This window comes from Eschrichtius robustus, chromosome 1, assembly GCF_028021215.1.
Source record: "Eschrichtius robustus isolate mEscRob2 chromosome 1, mEscRob2.pri, whole genome shotgun sequence".
NCBI lineage: Eukaryota > Metazoa > Chordata > Mammalia > Artiodactyla > Eschrichtiidae > Eschrichtius > Eschrichtius robustus.
In genome coordinates, this window is record NC_090824.1 from 26,974,051 (window position 1) to 27,000,575 (window position 26,525).

Sequence of the window (26,525 nt, forward strand, 5' to 3'; positions counted from 1 at the left end):
CCAGTACAAAGCAGACATTCAACTAATGTCAGCTGCTTCATCATGAAGGGCAGGTGCAGTATTGTCAGCAAAAAAAATGGAAGAGGAATAGTTTTTAAAAAGAATATAAAAACCAACATAACACAGAAGAGAAATTCTTTTCAATTCAGCAAGCATGTGGTAAGTGCCTACCAAGTGCAAGGTTGCTGTGCTGGGTGATGGGTTAGAGAGAACAGCCATCACATAGTTTATAACTCAACAGGAAAGAAGAGACACAAAATAACAATAACAGATTTATTATAGAGAGTGACTAATGAAGGGCCAAAGGGACATAGACAATTGAAAGATGACTTCTGGCTAGGGCAGCAGGGGGTTCTTCTTTCACTTATTTATTTTAAAAAATGTGTGTTGAACACACACTATATACCAGGCTGGGAAAAACTGGTGAAAAAATGGACATGGTCACCTCCCCACCTTTAATCAAGTACCTTACAGTCCCGTAGAATCAGCACATTTACTGAGTACTACCCGTGAGTCAGGTTCTGAGGCAGCAAAGGACACTGCCTCCAAAGAGCTCACTGTCCATTAAAGGAGACAGCTATCTGGACAGACACAGACAGCTGTATGGCGAGTAAAATGGCATGTGTACAAGTGAAGTGGCACCTTTGTTGAGCCTGGACAAATGCAAACAGTTAGATATGGTGACTGGGGAACATTTCCCATGAGAAGATAGCTCAAACTAAGCATGGAGACTAAGAGAAATTCTGGGTGAGCTGCACAAAAACATATGTGATGGGAAGGAGAGAGGCTGGAGAAATAGCCTGGAGCCAGATTCCACACAAAGGCTTTGAATAATATTCAATAGCTGGGGCTTCACCTTGAAGATAACAGGAAGCCCCTTCGAGATTCCTGAGCAGAGGAGTATCATTATCAGACTTGTGATTTAGAAAGCTTCCTTTAGAGCAAAGACTAGGGTGAACAGGGGAGAATGGCCAGGAGACCACTTAGGAGGTAACTGTAGCTGTCCAGTCAAGAGATAATTAAGTCCTTAAGCAGGACAGTAGATGTGAAAGTGAAACAGAGAAGATATATATCAGAGGCATTACAGAGTCAGAATCAATAAGAACTGGCAACTGCCTGGACGTAGAGAGAATGAGGAAGCAAAGAGAAATGATGAGAAATCAAAGGCTCCATACCTAACTCCCTAGGAGAACTGCAGTGTCACTAACATAGAGGGGGAAAAGGGAAGAAGAACAAATAGGTTTTAGATATGTTGAATATTTTTTGAATATTTTCAAAGCATATTTAAAATATGTTGAATATTTTGGATCCTTGTAATACAGTCAGATGGAAATGTCTAGCAGGCAGTTGGAAATTTGGACATGACACTCAGCAAACAGGTTCAAACTAAAGATGCATATTTGGGAGAAATCTGCAGAACAGCACTAGATGAAGCTATGGGAAGAGAAAATTTACCCCAGGGGAGACTATAGAGAGGAAAGAAGTTCGGTTGAGCTCTGGAATCCAGAGGCATGTTGGAAGATACCTGTGAAGAGCAGCGAGAAGCAGATGCCCAGGCATCAACCCCCTTCTTCAATCAGAGAGACTCTGCTGTTGTCAGTTTCTATATTTCAGGTCTATATACCAGTGGCTTTTTAAAAATGTTGAAAATGGTATCTAGTTTTTCAGGGGGGAAGTAGAGGATGAGCTCTCAGAGGACTTACTGAAGGATGGAGAAGCTAAGGGAAGTTTTCAGGTAGGAGGCAGTCAATAATAGTGTCATGTGCTAAAAAAGAGAGTAAGGATTAAAAATAGGTGACTGAAGTTGGCAATTCCAAGGTCATCAGTGACTTGGAGAGAGAGTTGGTCGATACAGTAAGAGAAAAGAAAGGGTATTTTAGAATAAGAGACCATCAATAGGCCAAGGACCTAAGGAAAACTGGGGGTTTAAAGCCTCAAAAGACATAGAAGAGCTAGGGAATTAGATAGGATCAGTCGGAGCTAGAACCTAGAGCAGGGAGGCACAGAGATGCAGGAGAATTCATCTTGATGCTAAAATTACCCCACTTGACAGAGAAGAAAATCAAGGCACAGGGAAGTTAAATAACTTGTCCAAGGTCTCGATGACTCAAGAGCTTCTGCTTTTTCTATTTACCCTTTTCTGTTTCTAGACAGGGGAAAAAGTAATGTATATAATACAAAGAAGTACAATTTTTCTACCCAGAAAAATACAGAACCAAAGAAGCTAGACCTGGGGAAAAAACTACAAAATCAGAACACAGATGTACAGTAGTTCAAATGTGTCCAGATACACTGAGGAGGCAGGAAGAGAGTTTCCAGTGCCAAATGCCCAAGCTTGTGATAAACTGGGGGCCACTGGTTCCAATCCTAGAGAACTGTAACCATTTCAAAAAATTTAGCTTCCTCTCTGCCAGTTTCAACTTCAAATTGATATTTCTGAAACTGAGATTGACTCAGGTCCACTGTGGACCCTGACGAAATGAGCATGATCACAGCGGTAACCGCTGAAGCAGAAGAAATGATAAAAGAATTCCTTTGTATAGGAATGAGTGAGAGTGAATGAGTAAGCAGTGTAAGCAAACATTCTCTACCTCAGCATATGCCCTCCTCTAGGACTAGGCAGAAAAGTATCAGGGTAAGGGGCAAAAGTGGAAAGAAATTGAATGGTTTTCTTTCCCACTCGCCCTCTACATGAAAAATGTGAGAAGCAAAAAGCATCTCCTCCCTCCTATGTATCTGTCAGCACATTTCCAGGAGGCCTGGCCACATCCCGGGCACTGGCTGGCCAGGGAACAGAGCCTGACACAGCACATTCGCAAGCATCGGAGCCCTCGCCTGGGTGGTCTGCTGTTATTCCTTTGATTAAACTCCCAGGCTGGAAGAGCTGGCGCTGCTCCTAATGATAGCTGGGTCCTGCAATCTCACACTGGCCCGCACAGACAGGCCAGCGCTCCCTCTCCTCTCCCTCTCCTCACCGCAGAGCTGGGCTACTTTGCCACATTCTCCTGTTCGCTGACAGCAGTGACCACAAAGGGCTACTTCTGTGCGTGCAGAGGGCTACAGTTGTAAAGCACACCTCTCCCGGCACTGGATGAGGCAAAGATAGTGAGACCTCACACTCAAGCTCTACGTCAGCCCACCTCAGCTACCACAGCACTCTCCCCCACAAGAGAAAGACGCTTCTAGAAAACCCTGCTTTCAGGGATGTATGATTTCCAAAGGATTCCAGCCCCTAGATATAACCAGCTTCTCACGTGCCAAGGGAAAGAACTAAATTTGACCTGCTCTCTGCTCAGATTTGTTAGGTATTTGTTGAATAATCATATGTTAGGAACACGTGTCTCTGTATTTCCAGCATATGCAAACACTTCCAAAGTGGCCACGGTGGCCACTTCGTGTGGCAGGGAATTTCAATATTCTCATATGTTCTAGTCTATAAATAAAGTTAAATCATAGCTGAAAGAGTAAAAGTAATTGCAAGATAAATGAGGTTCTGTTTTTAGCCATACAAATTCATAAGAATCTAGCCTCTAATGGAAATTCAGGGTAACTCAAAGCTTTATTATCAAATTTTGGGGTTGTCAGAGTACTTTGCTTCTTTTCTTTTGGCTAATTCCTTGTTCCTCAGCATCTTCAACAGTGAGCAGGGAGGAAAAGGGGATGGCATTGCTTCATCCTGCAATCCATCCTCCTCCCAGCTACCTAAGTGATGCAGCTAAAAGGCAAGGCCCATTTGTCTCTGTGCCTCCTGGTCATCTATGAGATAAAGAGTGAGTTCCTTCACAGGGCCTTCAGAGCTCTCCTTGAATCAGCCCTTGTCTTCTCCTCCAGCTTCCATCCCAGCTGCTCCCTATCCTTCAACACCACTAACCACCAGCTTTCTGTTTCCCCACATACACACATGCTAGCTTATTTTGGAGCCTGCCCTACCCTTCTTCTGCCACCCACCAGCCTACCCTTAAGATTCAGTGTAGGTGTAATCTCTTCAAGAAGGCTGCTTCGGCCTTCCCACTCCCACCCACAGGCTGGGTTAGGTACCCTTTGGCGGTTTTGTTATTCCCTAGAAACATCTCTGCAGATGCCATGCTAGTACTATCATGTGTTTATGTGGCTGTCACCCTTACCAGATTGTGAGTTATTTCACGCTGAGGTCTATGTCTTATATCATCCCGTGGCTTAGTACCAAGGCCTGGAACACTCTCAAGAGCGTAATAAAATGTTTTTGAATGAACGAATTACAAGAATACATTTGAATAAAAAGTTCTACGGAGAATGCCACTAAAAGCTTTAATGAGCAAGTAGTTGAAATCATAGACAAAATAAAGTGATTTTTCAGAAATTCCCTCAAATTTCTTTTTTTTTTGGCCACGCTGTGCGGCATGCGGGATCTTAGTTCCCTGCGACCAGGGATCAAACCCACACCCCCTGTGGTGGAAGCGCAGAGTCCCAACTGCTGGATCTCCATGGAAGTCCCAAATTTCAGTTTTTTTATACTCATCTTCCAAAATAGCACAAATAATTTAAAATCAGCATACCTTATTTAGTGGAAGGTCTCTTAACACCTTGCCCAGAAAAGCAATGTAAAGATATATCAGGGTTTATGGCATATAATGAAAGCAATACTCAGAGGAAAATCCATAGCTTTAAATATAATAAAAAACAAGACATGAGTGAAAATAAATGAAGTACCCAACTCAAGAAATTGGGAGGAAATAACAAAATAAAGCTAGGGAAAACAGAAGGAAGGAAGTTAGCAAAGCTAAAACAAGAAGATAACCAATTAACAAACAATAAAACAACAGAATGAATAAATATATCCTATCAAAAAAAGGGAAGGGGGAAAGAAAATCTTCATTAACCCTATTGGATATATGAAAAAAAAGAAAACACAAACGCAAAATAGGAATTGAAAATAAGGAAATAATCACAGGTAAGAGGAAATAAAAAAACATTTCAAGTGACTACTGGACACAGAGTTATTTCTGGTGGAGCTGAGTTGAAGGTTTCACACTCCAAGTCCAGAGAGGAGAGCAGAGCTTTCAGCACGTTCTGTCTGGATGCCTGCCCCTCACCAGGACTACAGACACCTTATCACTTGCCTCAGTGAGTAAGGAACCAAGGCACTTTCTTTCAAACACGGCTAGGAGTAAAAGGAAATGGCCAGTAAACAGATGTCCCAGGGCCCTTATTAAGCCATTATAACACGTTATTATTTACCAGAAAAAGAACAATAGAAGAATTTCCCAAATTCCAAATTAAGGAACTACTTTCTCCAAGGGGAAATAACACAAATAACACATACTTGAGCTTTTCAATAGCAACATTCATTTTGGTAACACAATATTTTATCCAAAAACTGATTTCAAATCAAATTAGAAACCATTTATTATTAAAAGCCTTTTACGGTTGAAATAGCAATCTTTTCCAAGTATCAATATATGGCATTCAGACTTTACAGAAAGGTTTTTGCATACTATCCTCATGACCCTGTTGTATTTTCCTCATCAACAAATAGAGACCCTGAGGTTAACGGAAGTTGAGTGAATTGCCCAAGATCACACAGCTAGTAAGTGGTAGAAGAAAGCAGGTCTTTCTTTACATGGCTAACCCAGCCCTTTTCCCACTACTGCACCCTGCTTATTACATACTACAGTCCCTCCCTCAGTATTGCACCAAGGATTAACCACCCTATTTATTACCAAGGCTCCAAAAGTTAAGACTGACATCTAATGGCGAGTTCAGATCCCTATGAAGAGAAGTCTGATGGAATTTTAATTCACTGGCACTGAAATTCTTCTTAGATGAGATAGACTGAAGGGGAATGACTTTCCAATAAGGATACAATCACCTTGGATTCCCAAAGGATCAGGATCCTTTCATTTTGGCAAGCTTTGCTGTCTACCAAATGATAGGAGGTGAAAATACGTAAACACTTAACATTGGCTATGTTTTTTACTATAATTGCAAAGAAAATTTCTTAACGCCTTGGTGCTTCTAGCTGCTCGTTAAAAATTGGAACATATACTCTAGTCAGTGACCCACTGAAAAAAGTGTAGCAGATCACTGGCCCTCTCCCTTCCTCATAGCCACTTCACATTTCACAATTCCTTCCCATTCTACCATGGCCATGATATTCCATTTCCTTTTCCCATCATTCTGTCACTAAAATCTAACTATTAACTCCCTTCAAGTCTCAACACTGCCCGTATAAGATTCTTCACTTCCTAATTCACATTAGGCTTCCTTATCTACTCCCTTCAAACTATCAGGGATTTGAAAAAGAAAATTAATTACAACTTCACACTCTGGGATGAGGTTGAAGTAAAGCTAAGGCTTACTTTGAATTGTGGTCCAGAATTTTACACAGAAAAGTAGGGCACCACCAGGGAGCAGTATGTTGCCTACTTTTAACATGCACTTGAAGTCATCCACAGCTTCACTTTTTCCTAGACTCGATTATCACTAGAGAGTTGCCACCAATTAAGGGACATGACACCACGAAGATATAGCGAAATATAACTGTGGAGTTCAATCAGAATAATTCCTTTGGAGGACTTTGATGCCGTTTGCATTAAGGAAAGGGAAAAAAAACATGGCTTCTACTTCCAGTTAAATACCATGGGGATAATCATCAAGAAGGGCAAAAATCCCAAAGTTCTTAAAAGTTCCATCTAACTTCACTGTGTTGTAAGCTTGTCAGTATATATACAACAAAGTCAAAATCCTGGTATCCATCAAGCTTGCCGGATGACCTTGACTACATCACTCATTTCAGCCTCAGTTTCCCCCATCTGTAAAATGGTGAGAATGATATGTGTTGGATGAGGGTGTATTGAAATAATTCATTAATCAGTGCCCAGAAAAGATCCTGACATCATGAGATGAAAGGCAGTAAAGTTTAAAAAAAAAAAAAAAAAAAGTAAAAGGTCATGTTATGGCATTCTGGTAAAAAGATTTATAAGACTAGAACTCACTGGAAAATTTTACCAGAGAAATAAGTTATTTTTAAAGACCCTTTAAAAGTGCATTTACAGCTGAACACTCAAGTCTATTTATCCATGAAGTAAGTACATCATAGCTAGCAGCACACTTAAGTTTGCAATACCTGTGACAGAAACCCTTTCTTTACAGCTGAAGGAATGCTTTTATTCTTTAGCTTGAAACCAACTAATATTCATTCAACAAGCATCAGCATATGGGCATTAGTAAAGACAGGGAAGGACAGAGCACCCTGTAGTTAATCCTATCCTCTGGTCCAAAGAACTCTCTGACACCCCAACCTATCCATACCTGCTGGGTGAGGAGACTGACGTGAGGGGATGGAGAATACTGCCTTGCTGCCTGCTTCTCAGCTAGCCGCTGAAGTTCAGCCGTAACCGTACTTGGGTCGTACCGTCTGCTGTATGAGGAGCCATCTTCTCCCTCCTTCTGTGTTTTGGCTACTCCTGAATGCTGCTTGTTTGGACGGCATGAACCTGCTAAAAAAGAAAAGTTTTCATCCCCTTAGGAAAAAAGCCCTGAAAAACTTAGGATGATGACAGCAAAATCTCAGCCAACAGATACTTTACTGACTCCTAGGGATCTCTGACAACATAAGGAGCAGTAAACTATCCTCAGATGCTCACAAAAGTAAAAATCAATCCTTACCATACTCTAGAAACTCTTCCTACCACCAAATTGTTACATGCATTTATTACTGTGTTTTTGCATACTATGAATCCTTCACAAAAAAAGAATTTTCATCATATGTAGTGGGGAATAATTGATCCTAGAATTAATGAATAAAAAATGTGTAGCCTTGAAACTCATTATAATTCTTGATTTCCTTGTTATGTGACTGTACTTGTCAGTAGTTTACAGCACACACTGTCAAATCATCCACAATCCTTCTTACAGAGCTCAAAAAGGAAAGAAGGATAAAAGCAAAACTGAGTATATTTGGAAAAACAGCAATAATCCTATATTATAAAATTTCAATTGATTTTCCTGTCAGATTTCAATTTTCTTCTTTCAACTATAATATCACAGAATTCTATTATTTCCGAGCACTGAAATACTGGCACAATGAAATTATTTAATATAAAATCAAGGTTAATATTTTTTCTATGATAAAAGTCACACAACCCATTGAAAAAATATTAAAAACGCAGAAAAGTGGAAACACTTTAATGTGTTTCCTTTCTGTCTTATTAATGCTTATATAACCACCATCATTCTGTATATACAATTTGGTGACACTACTTTTAAAAAATCTATATTTTTTTCATGTTTATTATGTTATTTGACACATACCAAATACTATTTACAATTGATGTAGAAGTTATAAAACATATTATAATGAACTGACTACCCAACTCAAGAGTCACATTAACATTATCAACCCATGTGTTCCTCCTCATCCTTAATCTTCCCTTATCATTCACCATCTTCTTTTTTTTAAAATATAGTTTTATTCTTTGTTTCTGTGTGTGTTTGTGTATGCATACTTAAACAAAATACAGTTAATTTTGTTTGTTTTTGAGCTCTATAAAAATGGTATCTATTGTAGTAATTTCCTGGGACTTGCTTTTGTTACTCAATACCATACTTCCGAGATTTATCCTTTCTAAGTATAGCTGAAATTGATTAACTTTATCCGCTGCTTGGTATTCCATTTTGGAAATACATTACAACTTATTTTTCTATTCCCTCATTAATGGCTGTTTTGGCTATTTCAAGCTTATCGCTATTATAAACAGTGCAGTTGTGAACACTCTTGCACACATGTCCTGGTGCACATGTGGAAGAACTTCTCTTGTGTATACGGCTAGGAGTTGAGTCACAGAGTATGTGAATTTTCAAATGTATGTGATAACAACAATTTTCAAATTTATGTGAATTTTCAAATTTATGTGAATTTTCAAATGTATGTGGTAACAATTTTCAAATTCATGTGAATTTTCAAATTTATGTGAATTTTCAAATTTATGTGAATTTTCAAATGTATGGATAACAACAATTTTCAAATTTATGTGAATTTTCAAATGTATGTGATACACTACCACAAAATATAAGCACTCCTGCTGATCCACATCCCCTCCAACACTTAGTACTGTCAAGTATCTTAATTCTTCCCTCTTTTAAGAGGGTGTAAAATCTCACTGCAGTCTTCATTTATATTCATCTGATTAATAATGATGTTGAGCACATGTTACCTCTTTTCTGCCACCACTATTGGGTTGTCTTTTTCTTACTGAAGGAATCTTGCTTATGTTTTTACTTTTGTTTCCTACAATAAGGTGTTAAAGATGGTCTCCCTTATTCTATTCTAGAAGTTTAAAGTTTTGCACCTGAAAGTGATTATATGGATAGTATGAGGCAGAGATCTAATTTCGCTTTTCTTCCTGTATGGATAACCAATTATCCCAGCATCATTTATTGAGAAATGCATCGTTTTCCACTATCTGCAATGCCATCTGTCATATATCAAACTTTCATCTATCTGTATGATTGCTTCCAACTTTCTATTCTGCTCCACTGGTCACTTTGTACCTTTTCAGATACTATATTTTCTTAATGATCATATCTTTATATTCTTAATAAGATACTCCTCCACCCTTTTTTCTTCTTCAGTGAGTTCTCACTATCCTTGGTCTTTTGCCTATCCATTATCATTTTAGAATTGGCTTGTCAAGTACAACAACAAAACTTGAGATTTTGGTTGGAACCTGTATTGAATCCAGAGATCAATTTGATGAGAACTGAAACATTTATGATATTAAGTCTTCCTATCCATGCACATTCTATTTATTCATTTATTTAGGTTTTCTCTGTCTCTAAACAAAGTCTTATCAAATTTCCTTATAAAAGTCTTTCCTAAATTTATCCCTAGATAGCTTATCATTTTTATGCATGTTGTTCTCTTGGTGATGTGGTTGTACAACAATGTGAATGTACTTAATGCCACAAGTGTATCTGTAGCTTATTTTCAGTTTTCTATGTAGATAACATATTATCTGCAAATAAATAAATTTTATTTCCTCCCTTTTGATCCTTATGCTTTTAATTTCTTTTTCTTGTTTTATTATACTGGCTCTTGACCTCCAGTAAAACACTGAATAGAAGAAATGTCAGTGGGCATCCTCTTCTTGCTCTTAACCTTAGAAGGAATGCTTTCGACATTTCCCCATTTACACTGATATCCCTTGTGAGATTTTGGCAGACACCCTTTTTCAATAAAGAGGGTTTCCTTCTCTTCCTAGTATGCTGAGAGTTATTATCATGAACGAGTACAGAATTTTACCAAATTCTTTTTCTGCATCTACTAAGAGGATAAATACAGTTTTTCTCCTTTAATCTGCTGATGTGACAAACGACATTTATAGATTTTCTACTGTTAAACCCCTTCTGTATTCCTTGGATAAACTTGTTCATGGGATCTAATCTCTCTCATATGTTGCTAGATGTGGCTGGCTCATATTTTGATTAGAATTTTTGCATTGGTGTTCATAAATGAAGCTGATCTACAATTTCCCTAATACTGTCCTTAATTGGTTTTGTTATCAAGATTAAACTAGCCGCACAGAGTTATTACTGTTGTCTCTTTTTCCATGCTCTAGAAGAGTTTAAGATTGGAATTATTTTTCCCTTGAAAGATTGTCAAAACTTATCTATAAAACCATCTGGGCCTCAAGTTTTCTTTGTGAGATTTTTAAACTACTGTATAACTTATTTTAATAGTTATAGGACCATTCAGACTTTCTTCATCTTCTTTTTTTCTTTTTAATAATTTTTTTTCTTTTTTTAAAAAAAATATTTATTTATTTATTTGGCCGAGCCAGGTCTTAGTTGGGGCACGCGGGATCTTCGTTGCCGTGTGCGGGATCTTTTTAGGTGCGGCATGCGGGATCTTAGTTGCGGCATGCATGCGGGATCTAGTTCCTTGACCAGGGATCGAACCCGGACCCCCTGCACTGGGAATGCGGAGCCTTAACCACTGGACCACCAGGGAAGTCCCTCTTCATCTTCTTGAACCAATTTTACTTACTTTTGTAGGCGTTATCCACTTTGCATAGGTTTTCAATTATATTGGAATAAAGTGGTTAACAGTATTCTAATATTTTTGTCACCTACGCTACATTTGTATTTTCTGTCTGCTTTTCATTCCTTATATTATTTATCCATATCTTCTCTCTTTTCCTGATCGGTCTCACCAGAGGTTTGTCCACCTTCTTAGGCTTTTCAAAGAACTTTTGGCTCTGATCTGATATTTTCTCTACTGTATTTTTGAATTCTGTAATTTTTACTCTTGTCTTGGATTTTTATCTTTACTCTTATCTCTCTTTCTCCTTTATTTAGATATATAATAGTGCTGTTTTTATAACATCTGAAATCAGATATTTAGCACATTAATTTTTAGCCTTTCTTCTTTTCAAATGTAAGTATTTAAGGCAGTAAATTTCCCTCCAAATACTGGTTTTCATTGCTCTCCACACATCTGAACATGAAGTTTTTTCACTGTCTTTCAATTCTAATAGTTTTACATTTATTTCCATATGATCTCTTCTCTGAATTCTTTTAAATTTTGAAATACATAAGGATTTGTTATGTATCATTGCTGTCGACATTCAATTTAATTGCAGTGTGGACAGAGAATGTGGCTGTATGATACCAATTCTTTGAAATCTGTTGTCTTATGATGTAGGACATGACTGTTTATTATAAATGTATCATGTGTGCTTGAGGAGGTGTTTTCTCTAATTATTGGGTACAGAGTATTATGAATGAGCAATAGATACAGTTATCATCTTGTTCAAATTCTCTTTATCTTTGCTGATTTACAAAATCTGTGTATCTACTAGTAATGGACAGAAATATGTGGAAATCTCCCACTAAGACAGTGGATTTGTAGATTCCTCATTAGTTGTATCAATTTTTGTTTTATTTATTTGGAGGTTATTTTGTTAGCTGCACTTAGAACTGTTTTATCTTTCTGCTGAACTAAACTTTCTGTTTTATGTAATTACTCTCTGTATCTGTTAAGAAAATTTTCTCTCTTAAAGCCTAATATAAGCTAATATATACTAAATTAAGTTAGCATATATTAGCACCACCTTTATTCTGGTTGGTATTTACATGGTATTTCTTTCTTCATCCTTTTACTTTCAACCATTCCACGTCCTTATCTTTACATGTGCCTTTCGTTGGTATACAACATACAGTTAGATTTTTAAAAAATTCAATCTGACACTCTTCTAACAAGTTCAGCCCATTTATATTTATTTGATTCTTGATATATTAGGACTTGGTTTACCATCTTTTAAGTTTCCATTTCTTGCATTTTCTAAGCGTCGCGCTTGTGTGCTTCTATGTTTGTGGGTGTTTCCCCCGGTCCAATCCATTTTTCTTCTTCCCACATATCTAAATTTCCATATTTTAATGTTTTCAGTGGTGACCTTTGAGACTTGATACTGTATATTTATCTTGAAAAAGTCTAAATTCAAAATAACATCTTAATCTCATCCCCAAACTATTCAATCACCATAGAAAAATTTGACTCCAATCACTTATAGGATATTATTGTTGTCAAGCATATTGTTGTCAACTATATATTGTTATCTACTACTGTTTAAGCCATTCAGAGTATGTTCTTTGACCACAGTGGAAATAAGCTAAAAAGCAATCACAAAAAATAGAGAATGCCAACTATGTGAAGATTAAACAATATACTTATAAACAATCCATGGGTCAAGAAAGAAATCACAATGGAAATCAGGAAATATTTTTGAACTGATGAGCTTCTTCCATTCCTTATCCTCCTCTGCAGAAGGTATGAAAAAAAGGAAGGTTTAAAAAAGAAGTTTTGATGACAACAACAAGGTACTGGAGACACTGACCTTACTGAATTTCTCTCACATGGGAGAAAAAATTTAAACCAGAACATAATTATTATTGATTTTAGAAGATTAAATCATAAGAATAATCACTCAGAGTTAGCACTAATACACATATATGTACATATTCATATGATGACTTATTAAAGTAGACCCTTTCATATCTCTGATTCAAGCTCCACATTACAATATCCATTTCATTTGAATTCAGACAATGATTAAGACATATAGATTGGCTATTTATAAAACATAGCTTAACTGTAACTCACCTTAACGTGGATATTACTCAGGTGTTTAAAAATCTGACCAATGTTAAGATACTCACTAATCTACAAATTCAACACAATCCCTATCAAAATCCCATCTGCCTATTTTTGCAAAAATTGACAAGCTGATCCTAAAGTTCATACGAAAATGCAAGGGATCCAGAATAGCCTAAACAATATGAAAAAGAAGAACAAAGATGGAAGAATCACCCTTGGTGATTTCAAAACTTACTACAATGCTATAGTAATGAAGACAATGTGGTACTCGCATAAGGGCAGATATACAGATCAGTGGAACAGAACTGAGACTCCAGGAGTAAACCCTTACATTTAAGATTAAATGATTTTTGACAAGAGTGCCAAGACAATTCAACAGGAAAATAATAGCCTTTCAACAAAAGGTGCTGGGACAAATGAACAACCACATGCAAAAAAAGAGATGTTAAGACCTTTATGCCACACCATATACAAAAATTACATCAAAATGGATAAAAGACCTAAACTATAAAATTCTTAGAAAAAACATACTCAACAGAATGAGAGAAAATACTTCTAAATCATGTATCTGGCAAGGGACTTGTACCCAGAATATATAAAGAACACTTACAACTCAACAGTAAAAAGACAAATATCACAATTATCTCTTGACTACGCTGTAAGCTCCCAGTAAATAGAAGCCTTGTCGTACTCATTTCTTAATCCCCAGCACCTAAAAGAAGTTGTTTCATTTCTTATCAGTGAATGAGTGCCACTGGACCAAATGCAAGACTCTTCCTTAGTCACATCAGAACTATGCACCCTGTGTCCCTTTACCTTTCAAAAGAAAAGGCAAAGGGAAGAGATGGCATTCTTTTTTAACTGGGGCTGGGGAGAAGCTGACATTGTGGAGTGCCTTTCATTCTCTCACTCACCTGCCTTTGCTGAAGAGGGACGAGACAGTTTCTGGCTATAGATGTGCACAGCACTTTGGAAAGAGGAAAAGGGGCCAATGGTGTAACTGCCTGATCGACAGCGCGGCAGGCCAGCGGGGCTCAGTACGTTCTGTGTCCCAGGATGGATGGAGGGAGAAGCACTGTCAGGGACCGTGCTCAGTAAAATTGCTGGCTGGTGAGGCATGCTGGGGATAGCTGGAGGAATCTGAGATACGGAAGAATGGTGGCCTGGCCCTGGTGAGAGGTCAGAGGTGGTAATAACAGATGACGAATGGGTGTTGGGAATTTTCTGCAGAAGAGTAGCAGCAGGACCAGAGAAAGAAGCAGAGGAAGAACTGGTATAGACTAATTTAGCCTCTTTTTCTGCTGAAGTGGTAAATCCTATTAAAATAAAAACAAACAAACAAAAACAGATTTTAGGGAAAATTAATGTAAATTCTGTATGTAAACAGGAAGCAAACATTTTTAAACCTCAAAATAATCTTAGCATGAAATAGACATAATGAAAAATACAAACTTTAATGAGATTCATCATGAACTTAATGAATACTGCCCACTCAGACAATGTGGCAATGGAAACAGTTTATTTTTAGTCCCTTCTGAAAGCTGGTGTTGGGACTACCTCCATCAACCAGAGCAGGTGCTTTACAAACGTTAGGGCATCAGGACAAAGTTTCTGATAATGACAGCTAACTCCTCTCCCTCTGATTTTCACCCTTCTAGAAAAAAAGTGCTCAGAATTTTAAACATTAAGAAAGTGAGAAATTCCTTGGAAGGATAACAGGCTATCAGTAGATAAAAGGAAATTCTAAGGGAAAAGGAAAAACAAAGAAAAGGAGCTTTTTGGAGTAATGTCACATGCCCGAAAATCATTTAATATCTGATGACTTTTTTTCACTTAGAGATTTATCAGAGAGCAGCAAATCTATGTAGGTTTGAAGTCACTCACGAGATAATTTATCGGAGTGAATTTCTGTTGCTTGTTGCTGCTTAGGCTGCTTTATTTTCACTTCTTCCATCGTTTCAGGGTGATCTGAAATAAGAAATAAATACTGAGCTTAGGCTCTGTTACTAATCAAATGCTAGAGCATTGCTCTACACATAATTTTGTTTCCAAAATATAACACAACTAGTAATCAATGCTAGGAACCATTGTATTTCTCACCACACTTTTCCAAAGATGGCCACGCCCGCAGCCCTGTTGAGTGGGACACCAACCAAATGATTCCCAACTAGCCCCAACCCCAGCTCCAGCTAACTGAATGAGGAAAAGATACCAAAACCCAGGGCAGCCATCCATGGACTGCCAACAAGCTAGGACATGCCTGGGGAAGAAAATGAGTAAGGGCAGTAAGATGCCTCTCTCAAGAATTCAGACCTGGGGAGCTAAGAGACCAAACTGGTCGGTGGTACACAGTGGAGCGAAGAAGTCATAATATATATGGAGCAAGCAACTGCCAAGAGATAGAAAGAACAGCCTCAATATTTGCTGGCATAATACCTGGATACTACAACAGCTCTGAATCTTAATCTTCTCAGTTTTACTTGAATAAGCTGAGTGAGTTTGTTTATTAGATAGATTGATCAGTATATTCAATAACAAAATCGCTCTAATAAAATAAATTAGGTTTTTTTTCTACTACAGAATTTTGAAACAGGACAGCCAGAGCTAATCATATACTTAGAGAAATATTCCAAAAATCTTTCTCAAGGGCCAGGTTCATACAAAAACTTAAGACAGGCCATTTTACAGATCATCTTTCAGAATGAAAGAATAAGGACATATGAATTCTCTTCTGTCCATCACCACCAGCACTGGTAATACTGTCACACATTTGTTTGCTCATGTTTGAAACGAGTCCAGATACTATCAAATGTCATACTGTGGTTCCCTTGATTGAGGCCTTCCTACTGCCCCTCTAGTTATTCTTGATTGGTATTGCTAGGTATAGACATTATTATGTAAAGGTAGTCCTTAACACATGAACCCCAGAATTTCTGAGGACGCATCTGTACAAACAGGTGCTGCTAGTACATGCTGTTAGGGCTTCCCCATTACTACCAGGGGAAAAGTTACTACCTGAATGCGAAGCTAGGACTTCACCTGCCTAGCACACTTTTCCCTACCCCAACCTCATTACAAAAACTCCTCAGCCTCCCTTTCCCAACACTGTTAGAGGATCTTTTCAGAGATCCCACCAACCTTCTTCCTGTATTTACTCACCCAACTTCATCCAGCAGGCAATAAATATTATAAAGTCAAGAACTGTGACAGTCCTGGTCCCTGTATCTCTAGCAACTATCACAATGTCTGACACATGATAAGTGTTCATTAAAAATATGTAGAAGGAATGAATGAACGGATAAACAAACTAGCTTTAGAACTTAGGTAAGTTAGGAAAGCTCAGAGAAGAGGGTTGGACTCAGAAGTATTTCTACTAATACAATACTTTAAGTATACAGTGAGCTAAATAGGCTTTTGTAGACTAACCTCTGAAGCTAATCAGTTTTTAAAACAGTAACACCGTTTCCTTGGGAAAACTCACTCTACATTTTAAATGACCAATTTTCCCAGCTCTTTCCACATTAGACTATGATAGCCTTAAGAGTAGCAAAGAAATCTACATCTTTGAATCCAGTGGTTAGCATACTACAAAATTAGTATATTGATTATCTATCTCTTATGCTTCCATCTAGATTTTAAATGAATCTTACACTTGAAGCACAAGCTTTGTTTATAACTGAGTATTGCTGCTATTTTTTGATCATATGACATGAACTAGATAGTTTGGTCCACATCAGTTCCAAATCCCCAATCATGGAGTTCCCCAGCAGTGAGAAATTTTTGAAATGCGTGGGAACACTGGGTTATCACAATGACTGAAGGAAGATGGTGGCATTTAGGGCTTGGGACTATGGATATTAGACATCCCACCAGGTATGGAATAGTCCCACACAACAAAGAATTCTCCTACCCCAAATGCAAATGGTGATAGCTGGAGGAACCAAAAAATTTAACAGGAGTGAGAAATTATCATTAGGAGAGGCAGAAGAACAGAGGTTAAGAGCACAAGCTTTGAGTCAGGCAGACTAAAGTTCAGATTCCTGTTCCACTGTATGGTGCAGGGCACCCTTGAGCAAGTTACTCTGTCTCTTTCAGCTCTGTTCCCTCATCTGTAGAGAAGTTTTATAATAGCACCTACTCCATATGGTTTTTGGAAGTAAAAAAATAAGATCATGTCCAGTAGACAGTAATATGAGCGCTCACTAAATGTTAGGTATTATTAGCTTGTCTTGAAAACAGCTCTCTGATGTTAATTTTCATGAAAAAAAAAAAAAAAGACCATGTCCCTCTTGCGCTTTTAGGACAAAACTATAAGGCCTCCTCATCCCCTACCCACACACTGCAAAATTTTACCACCTTGGAGTCTATTAGTGCTTAGGCAACATATTATTTTTGGTTCCCCTTTGCACATCTCATTTTTTCACTTGTTCTTCTTATTTTTCATTAATCAACCAATATACTTACCACCCTTTGCCCCGCTATCAGAAAGATTGTTGCTGTTTTTAGAACTTTTTGAGTGAGTCCCCAGGAAGACACTTGCAGACTTGTTTTTTTGGGTATAAAAAGTCAACACCTCCTCCAGTTCAGCCTCACTGAAATGGGGAAAGAAAGTATGGTCAGAACAGGAAGGTGTTCTGGAAAATCTTTCTACCAGATTTTATTATGAAAATGGAGTAAGCTGAAGAAGGGGAAAACGAAAAGCACAAGCTGGAAACTCCCTATCAATAGATGGTAAAAAAGAAATATAAATGAAGCAGTCTGAAAAATTTAAAGCATGACAAGGTTTTATTCATTCCACAGTGAATATTCTAGATCGGCACTGTCCAATATAGTAGCCACTAGTCACATGTGACTATTTAGATTTAAATGAATTAAAATTAAAGATTCATTTCCTTGGTTACACAAGCCACATTTCAAGTACTCAGTAGCTACAACACAGGAAGTTCTATTGGACAGCCATGTTCTAAATCAGGGGTCAACCAACTACAGACAGTGGGCCAACCCTGACCAGCAGGCTGTCTTTGTATGGCTCCCAGCTAAGAATGGTTTTCATATTTTTAAAGAAGAGTATGCTATAAAGACCACATGTAGCTCACAAAGTCTGAAGCATTTACTGTCTGGTCTTTGGCAGTTTGTCTACCCCACTTCTAGATAATTGGAATATATTCACTAAAGAAGCCACTTCATCATAAATACGGAAACTCACCAGCGTAACCAAGGAAGATTTCCCTAACCATCTATACAATGGAAACTGAACCAGATGGTCTCTAGGTCACTTCAAATATTGAAATTATATGCCCTTTTTACAAACATCCACAAAATGGAAAGCGTAAGGAAACAGATGAGGGCCCATAGAAGTCTTCCAGTAAACATATTATGCGTGGATTTTGTAAAATCTGCAGCAGCTCCTCAACAGCCTTTTGCATTTTTTTCCTGGAGCCTGGCTATGTTCCAGATAAGTGGTCTTCAAATAAGCAAAATATTCCTGCAATATTACAAAGAACCTATATCCTATCTTCAGAATACACCGTAATGACAACCTTGGAAACTGCTCCTATGAAGATCAGAGTAAACCCCAAGGTCTCCAAAGTAGCAAAGAATGGCCTGGCTAATTTGTATCAAGATAGAGAGCTGAATGCTGAGATTTTTCAACCCCTAAGAGCTAACCTTAAGCATGAAGGACTTGTTTTATTTTATATACATTAGGCGTAACCCTCACAGTGCTGAGAAACTGCCAATTCTTCAACCCACTCAACGTAGGCAAAATGTGGTCATCTCCACTGCATCAGTAGGTCAGGGATAAATTCAGATCCAGTAAACACTAGAGCCTCTAACTTCAGCTTTCTGAAGTGCTCCCTCAGCCCTTAGAGTGGTGTGTACTTTGAAGCTGTCTAGAAATACAGCCCAGATGCCCAGCAGCAGTGTTTTGATAACTAAAACCATGACAACAGCCAAAAATTGGCTGAGATATGGAGAGATCAAGCCTATGAAACCCTTCTTCTCCTCCTAAGAGTGATTTTACTCACATCCATATGTTAGAAACAAGGGGCTACTGGGAATGAATGGGGCAGTGTGGAAGACAGAATAAGATACTTTTTATTAAGAATGTCTTCTACCTTGCTTGTCTGATGAACTCTTGAAAGTTTTCCGTATTCACCCCATCTTCCTCTTCTTCCTCAAGTTTCTTCTTCGATTTCTTTCCAGCCATTTGTTCTGTTTCCTATCCAGTCCCCAACCCCACAGAAAAACAAGATAAAACTGACTCCTGATAAATGCATACTTCATCGTCTGGTTTCAATACCCTTGGGTTAATTTGTCTTTATAGTAAAGACATTTAATTCCTCCATGTACTTTTGCCACCTATAAATCTGATATATTATTTTCTGTCATTATTTCATGAAACATTTTAGAGTTTCCAAGTAAGAGCTGCATAATAAATATAAATTTTTATCATGTTTCTACTTTTTACTCAGGTAGCCCAGTGAAAAAAGAGCTTGGTAATGTCTGTGGTCACACTTGAAGCTTTAATAGAACGACAACAGAGATACTGTATTTTGTTACAGTTAGGGAGAGGAAAGACAGGTCTTGGAAGATACTCCTATAGCAGCATCCAAATTGAGTAAATTCTTCACTTATGTAAGTTGTCCCAAAATTCTCAACAGAGCTGGAGTAGCTATGTAGCTATGGATTTGGTGTGTTGATACTGTACTGACCATTCCACACATTTCACAAAAGCTATTTAAATTTCCAGGCCTCAGCTTTCCTTTCTGAAAAATGACCATGCTCCCTGCTCCCCCCACCCCAAAATGACATTTCTAAAGCATTCTAAGACCCTTGGATAAAAGATGCTTTGCAGACTACTCTCACTAAATAGTCTATTTTCTGGGCTTGGTTGTAAAATGAAGTCACTATCTAAAATGTTCTAGAGAACAAAGTATAACTCTCTCAGGAAGGAAGACTGTGTCACCGTGTTAAATCCACAGTTCACATTTGCTCTCAAATAGTCAATTCACCACTGTCTCCAAGCACAATAATGACAATGCAAATTCACATAGCTCAGGATTCATCTCAGGTTCAACAACACTCAAAAGGAATGTGCCTTTGGATGAGAGTGAACTACGGCCCCTGGGCCTTCACAAGTAATAAGTAGCTTTTCAGACCAGCTGGGTTAGGGAGTGACGTTCTGCTCCCCATAACATCCCACACAGCACATGATAACGCTAAAAGGGAAGAAGAACCTCTCCGCCCAGCTGGACAGAGGCTTCTAGCCTGTTTCTGACAGCGCGTGGCAATCCAAAGCACAAGACTAACAGATGAACCACCTACCTTGTTGTACACAGTGATAAAGTCACCCAGTTGGTGGGCCAGGATTCTTCTGCGCTCCAGAAGTGCCAGTCTCCGACTGGGTAATACCATCCTCAGTGAGTGCTGGAGGTTACTTGATGCTCGCTTGAGGAAACGAACCACTAGCTCCTATAAATTAAAGAGTCATTGGGGGAAAAAAAGAAGGGATTGTGCTTAAGCAACAGAAGACAAGCTACAAGGGGATTACACAATAGAGAGATAAGAAGAGGTATACTATACACTTCAACAAATAAGACCCAGAGCAAACATACTAGGTATAACAAGGATACAGTAAGACAAGAACAAAACGAAACAAACAAATCCTCTTCCTTTAACAAGCTGGCAGTGGGAAAATCAAAATCAAGTATGTGTGCAAATAACTATGTAATAAAGTAGTAGCTGTAAAAGTACCACAATTCATATATACATAGTACTATAATAATTCGAAGTGCAGCTATCACTTCCAATAGGGTGATCAGAGAAAGATACTTAGGGAGGGCTTCCCTGGTGGCGCAGTGGTTGAGAATCTGCCTGCCAATGCAGGGGACACGGGTTCGAGCCCTGGTCTGGGAGGATCCCAAATGCCGCGGAGCAGCTGGGCCCGTGAGCCACAAATACTGAGCCTGCGCGTCTGGAGCCTGTGCTCTGCAACAAGAGAGGCCGCGATAACGAGAGGCCCGCGCACCGCGATGAAGAATGGCCCCCACTTGCCGCAACTAGAGAAAGCCCTCGCACAGAAACGAAGACCCAACACAGCCATAAATAAATAAATAAATAAACCCAAAAAGTTAAAAAAAAAATAAATAAATAAAAAGATACTTAGGGAAAATAATAGGTAGAGGAAACTAAAACCATGGATCAAGTCATCAAAGGTGAGAAGGGAGAGAAAGAATACAGAAATACTGACACTCAGAGATCGGAAAGAGGAGGAAGAATCAGAAAAAAACAAACAACAACCACAACAAACCATGACAGAAACATCAGAAATGTAGAAAGAAACAAGGGAGAAAACAGTGTCATGAAAGCCAAGGGAGGAAGGCTCCCATGTCACAGCTTCCAAGAGGCTGGAGCAGGAAAGGACCACACCACTTTCAGCAGAGTAAACGGGACAGAAAGTAGAGGTTAAGAAACGAATGGATACTGAAGAATACAGGTGAAGAGCAGAAACTACTGATTTAAAAAGTTTAGTGACTAATGGAAAGAAAGAACTGTTACCAGGCTTGCAAGGCGATAGCTTTTTATTTATGTTTTCTTCCGCAAGAAAAAGGGTGCTTTTAGAGTTGGGGGTTGGCAAGGAGGGCATAGTGAAAGGTCATTAAGGGGTAGAAGGGATACATCTCACTTGAGATGGGGCAAAGGATTTTGAAATCTGAACAGATACCAATCAGATCATTCATAACATCACAAATGCTTCAAAGAGAGATTTTGCAAGGCCAAGGGCCTTAAAGATAGTAGTTCCCTGCACCCAACCCCCAAACACAGTAAAATTGCCTGAAGGTGATGGATTTGGGGAACTTCCGTCGATGTGCCTTCTGTGAATTACGTGATAAAGAAGCTCTAAACCTAACTTGGATCAGAGAAGGCAATTCTACACCTACCTTCCTCATAAACAAGACCACTGCCACAATCATCAGGTAATGCCTTAGGGTTTGTTGTTTAGATAGATTTTCAAATAGGAATGCACACAACTGATACTAAGTTCTGCAGTGATGATCCTGAATATTCTTATAAAAAGCTCCATAGAAATCCTGTGTGAATTCCAAGTCAGCAGTTGCAACAGTTATTCTCTTCTGAGCTATGTTTTTCTTCTTGAATTTGATTTTGGTTCACTGTCCTTTGGTGACAATTTACTCCAACATAAAGAAACAGTCTCATAACCAGAGGGTTGGATTTCATAGGTCTACTCTGCTGTCTTTACTATAGGCTGGTTTAAGCTGTTATATTAAAACATTATTTTTTCACAGTGGAGCAGACAAACTGACTCTCAAAAAGGCAGTTTCAATTTTCCACTTGGAAAGAGCAGAGCTAACATTTTCCATTGATGGTTGAAAAATTACTCACAACACACAAGGTTTTATCTCTGGGTTGTATTGGTTACTTTAAATTCACAAGTTGTTTTCTGGGATATCCATCATGCTTTTATAATAAGCCCGGCATATTGTACGCCTCTTATATGTGGAGAACTGAAAATTACAGTAGGATCACCACTGAGCTGGACAAAGGATGCAGCTTTCTCAGACTTAATGGTCCTTCTCTTTCCAGTGACAGAGCCCTGTGGTTAAAAAGCCTAAGGAAGGGCTGTGGCTCCTTCTATATGCGTTGACCTTACCAAAGAGCTTGAAGCTCCCTGTCATTCTCATCCAAAAAGAAAAACATTGCTAGTGTATTAAATTTTAGGCAGGTTCGAATGACCAATATACAGTAAAAATTATTACACAAGTTTGTTTCCAGTAATCTAAGAATTTTATAAAGTGACAACTAGTAAAGAAAAAAATGTTAAAATGGAGGATGGTACATTCTCAGAGGGCCCATGATAAAGTGTTGACTTTCAAAGAGCTAACTTGACCCCGCCAGGACAGAAAATAAATGCCTTATGACCCATGGAAACAGTGCAAGAGCAAATAATGTACAATTGCAACATTTGAGTTTAAGTTCCAGTTTCAGCACATATGAGCTACAGGACAACAGGCAAGTTACCCTCTTCCTCTAGGTCTTTGTTTCCTCACCTGCAAATGGAGATGACAGTGCCTATATCACAGAATTAATAAAATGTGAAGCTGCTTGAGAAAGGACTCTGCAAATTGTTATTCTTTTCTAGGGCTTTGCACGGGCCTGACATCTAATGAGCAATCAATTTCCATTTTCAGAATGAAGTAAATTAGTGCCCTCAACACATACTGTGATGAACATGGCTCCAGATCCAAGATTCACTTCACAGAAAAGTAAGAGAAATCTGCAAGTTATACTGTGGAATAATTCTTTCACCACAAGTATACTGTTCTTTAACTTAGTATAGGAAAAAAAAGAAAAGAAGGAAGGAAGGAGGAAAGGAAGGGAGGGAGGGAGGGAGGGAGGGAGGGAGGGAGGGAGGAAGGAAGGAAGGAAGGGAGGGAGGGAGGGAGAGCAAGGGAAAGTAAAAAGGTTCCAACAAGAAGAGCCTCACCATCTGTTCATCCTCTTTGGCAGCCCAACTGTCACTGAACGTTTGACCTCCACTGTCTTTCATCAGTCGGATTTGAACATGCTGGAGATAGGCAGAGAATGCTATTCGGGCCTGCACTTTGCTACAGAAATCCAAAACAACATACTGTTATGAGACAGAATGGTGCACCTACCAAATGTGTGCTTGCCTCTCTCAAAGTGGCCTTTGAGGATCCTTCTATTAGGATGGCTAAGAAAAATGAAGCCCATCATACAGTCACTGAGTAAAGATTCCTTCTACCCAGTACATGAGATTTCTTTTTTTCTATTTAAAGAATCAGAGATGGAGAATCCTACTTATTTTCTCATTATTACCATGGCATGGGGTGGGGTGGGGGGGAAATCAAGCAAGAATAGAGAATCATGTTTTCTACTCCTATACCTTATCTTCTGAACTTTTAAACAACTTTCTTGGGGAAATGGACAGGAAAAGTACTGAATTTTCACAAGAACCTTTGTATTGATACAGAAAGGTTTTTCTGCCTTGGAGGCCCTTAAAAACATACTTATCAGTTAGTACAAAAGTATGGCTTTTGCTATAGCAACTAATTTCTGGTGTGCAAAAGCCTCCAAAGCAGGAAACAGATAAATCCTACAAAGGAACTTTGAGACCAAATTTAAGGTCAGGCTTTTCTCAACTACAAGACGGGAGTGGCTGGAGCCCAGAACAAATGAGTGAGGTCCAACAGAGTTTGGCATAGAGGCAATGACCGGCTAGAACGAGCCCAGATGTTCAGGGGGAAAAAGAACTCCACACATATAGTAAAAAGCACCTCAGCAACATCACTGAAGAACCCAGCTGATTTCTGCTTGGTGGTCTAGGCTGGAAACAAGGAAATCTGATCAAGCTATCATTTAGAAGACAGAAGTACCAGAGAAACACTGATGACTTTCACTTCAGCTGCTAACTGCAGCAGATCTGTTTTCTTTCAGGAGAGACTGTAGTTACTTCAGCTGCTTGGCCTTCTGACATGCTAGCCAAAATTACATCAGCGAAGATTAGGGCCCAACACAAACTTTGTTTACAATCCTCACACATGCAATCACTGAATGCTTTCTACTCACTGTTCCCCCAAGGTTAGGACGAAGGACTTGTCCAGAGTAAACTGGAAATCCTAGGAGGGTCTACATCTAGCTTCTATGTGTGTGCTGGAAGGGAGAGGAGTCAGGTTGGGGAGTAGATTTGCTTTTCAAGCTCTTCAGAGCATGAAATATAAGGCTACATCTTTGTTATTAATAGGAATAGTTTATGGGAGCACAATATGATTTTGAAATTTATATTTTCAAATGTTTTTCATCAAGAAGAACATTTAAAATCCTTGTTCTGGAGACCATATACACTTTCCCCTCAACCATTCCCATAAGCTAATTATTTTCAAGTCAAAATAAATGAAAAAAGACTCTCCATTTTGGTCAACAAATTCACTTGCAATAAAGTGAGCTAAAAATGGCATGTTTCAGACACCTCCAAATGTAGCAAAATACCCAATTTTATTGACTATTTCCCTAATATTAAAATATGAAGGTCTTTTGGATAAGGGAATTACTGCTTGGAAGTTGAGATTTCAATCAACCTTTTGTTGCAAATCACTGTTGTAAATCAAACGAACAAGAACTGAGTTTTCCATCTCTAAAAACCTTACTAAAGGGATCTGTGGGATGTTAATCCTAAGCTTGTCCCTATGGTATTGGACACATTGGTCAGCTAGTAATCTGTAACTGACAAACCAAAATAATAGAATAATTTACACCAAAGAAATCTATTTTTAAAAAATAAAAGCCTATGGAGATCCTCAGTATACAAAAATACACAACTAGTGGGCTGGGGCCTGGAGTCTTGAATCCTTGCCATGGACCACCCCCAGATCCCTCAGTAGCCACTGAGATGCCCCACAGAATTATGGGCAGCTCCAGGGAACACAGTTTGAAAACCACTGATTTATTACATTAACACACCCTGCAATTACAAGAGTTTACTCATTAAAAGTAAGATCTGTAAGATTTATGAATAACTAATTTATTTCTACAACATCTAAGTAGAATGTTATTGCTGGAGAGGACATTAGAATATAGTCCAGTGGTTTTCAAATGTTCCATTTCAATTCAGTGGACTCCTCCTTCCTCTCTAGAGAGCACAGTTTGAAAAACCTATGTCTAACCCCATACCCTGGCCTAACAGAAAAGAAAACTGAGGCCTAGAGAAGCTCTCTGACTTGCTTGTGGTCACACCGTCAGTTGGCAAGCACTGAAAAGCCAGAGCCAAGTCTTCTGACAGAGCCCTCTCTGCTCTCCACTAAAGCAACTACTCTCATTCTCCACGCACCGTTCCAAACCTTAACTCTACCCTCCAACCCCCTAAGCGCCAATATCACCCTCCATCCTTGCGGTATAAGAACTGACCTCTAGCTTAGAAACTAAAGGCCGTCATGCTTATATACCTACACTTCCTGCCTCTTTAACCTCTAACTACTGCATTCATTACAGGAAGAGACACCCCTCCACTGTCCTCTTCCTACCTTCCTTTAGGACAATATATCCATTTCTGTATCTCTAATTCTTTTACCATCAAATCCTTCCCCTAGTCTCTAAATAAGCTCCAGAATCCCTATCTTAAGAAATCTTTTTTCTCTTAGCTTGCTCTCTCTCTCTGGTGAGTTCTCACCTGTCTTTCACTCGTTGTCAAACTCTCTGAAAAAGTTAGTTCACACTTGCTTTCCTATTTGCTCAACTCACAATTTCTCTTCTGCCCACTAAGTCCACCCCCAGGTCATAAATGCAGGAGACTCTTTTCAGGCCTCATCCTAACTTGGGCTGCTGGAGGCACTCTATAGCTTGAAACTCTCAT

The 26,525-nt window shown here is 38.7% G+C and overlaps 1 protein-coding gene across 11 annotated transcripts in view; it reads right to left on the bottom strand.

Moving 5' to 3' along the window:
• Positions 1–26,525, bottom strand: part of TTLL5 (tubulin tyrosine ligase like 5) — a 302,536-nt gene that overhangs the window by 165,125 nt on the left and 110,886 nt on the right. For 6 of the 11 annotated variants that reach the window (XM_068542226.1, XM_068542235.1, XM_068542214.1 and 3 more), the window contains 7 exons: positions 23,643–23,763; positions 20,462–20,608; positions 19,252–19,355; positions 17,600–17,727; positions 15,020–15,103; positions 14,050–14,451; positions 7,291–7,478 (listed from right to left, as the gene is read on the bottom strand). In XM_068542226.1, the coding sequence (XP_068398327.1) occupies positions 7,291–7,478; positions 14,050–14,451; positions 15,020–15,103; positions 17,600–17,727; positions 19,252–19,355; positions 20,462–20,608; positions 23,643–23,763 (1,174 nt within the window). The remainder of the gene's footprint in view (positions 1–7,290; positions 7,479–14,049; positions 14,452–15,019; positions 15,104–17,599; positions 17,728–19,251; positions 19,356–20,461; positions 20,609–23,642; positions 23,764–26,525) is intronic. The other 5 variants (XM_068542242.1, XM_068542220.1, XM_068542206.1 and 2 more) reach the window with 3 other exon arrangements.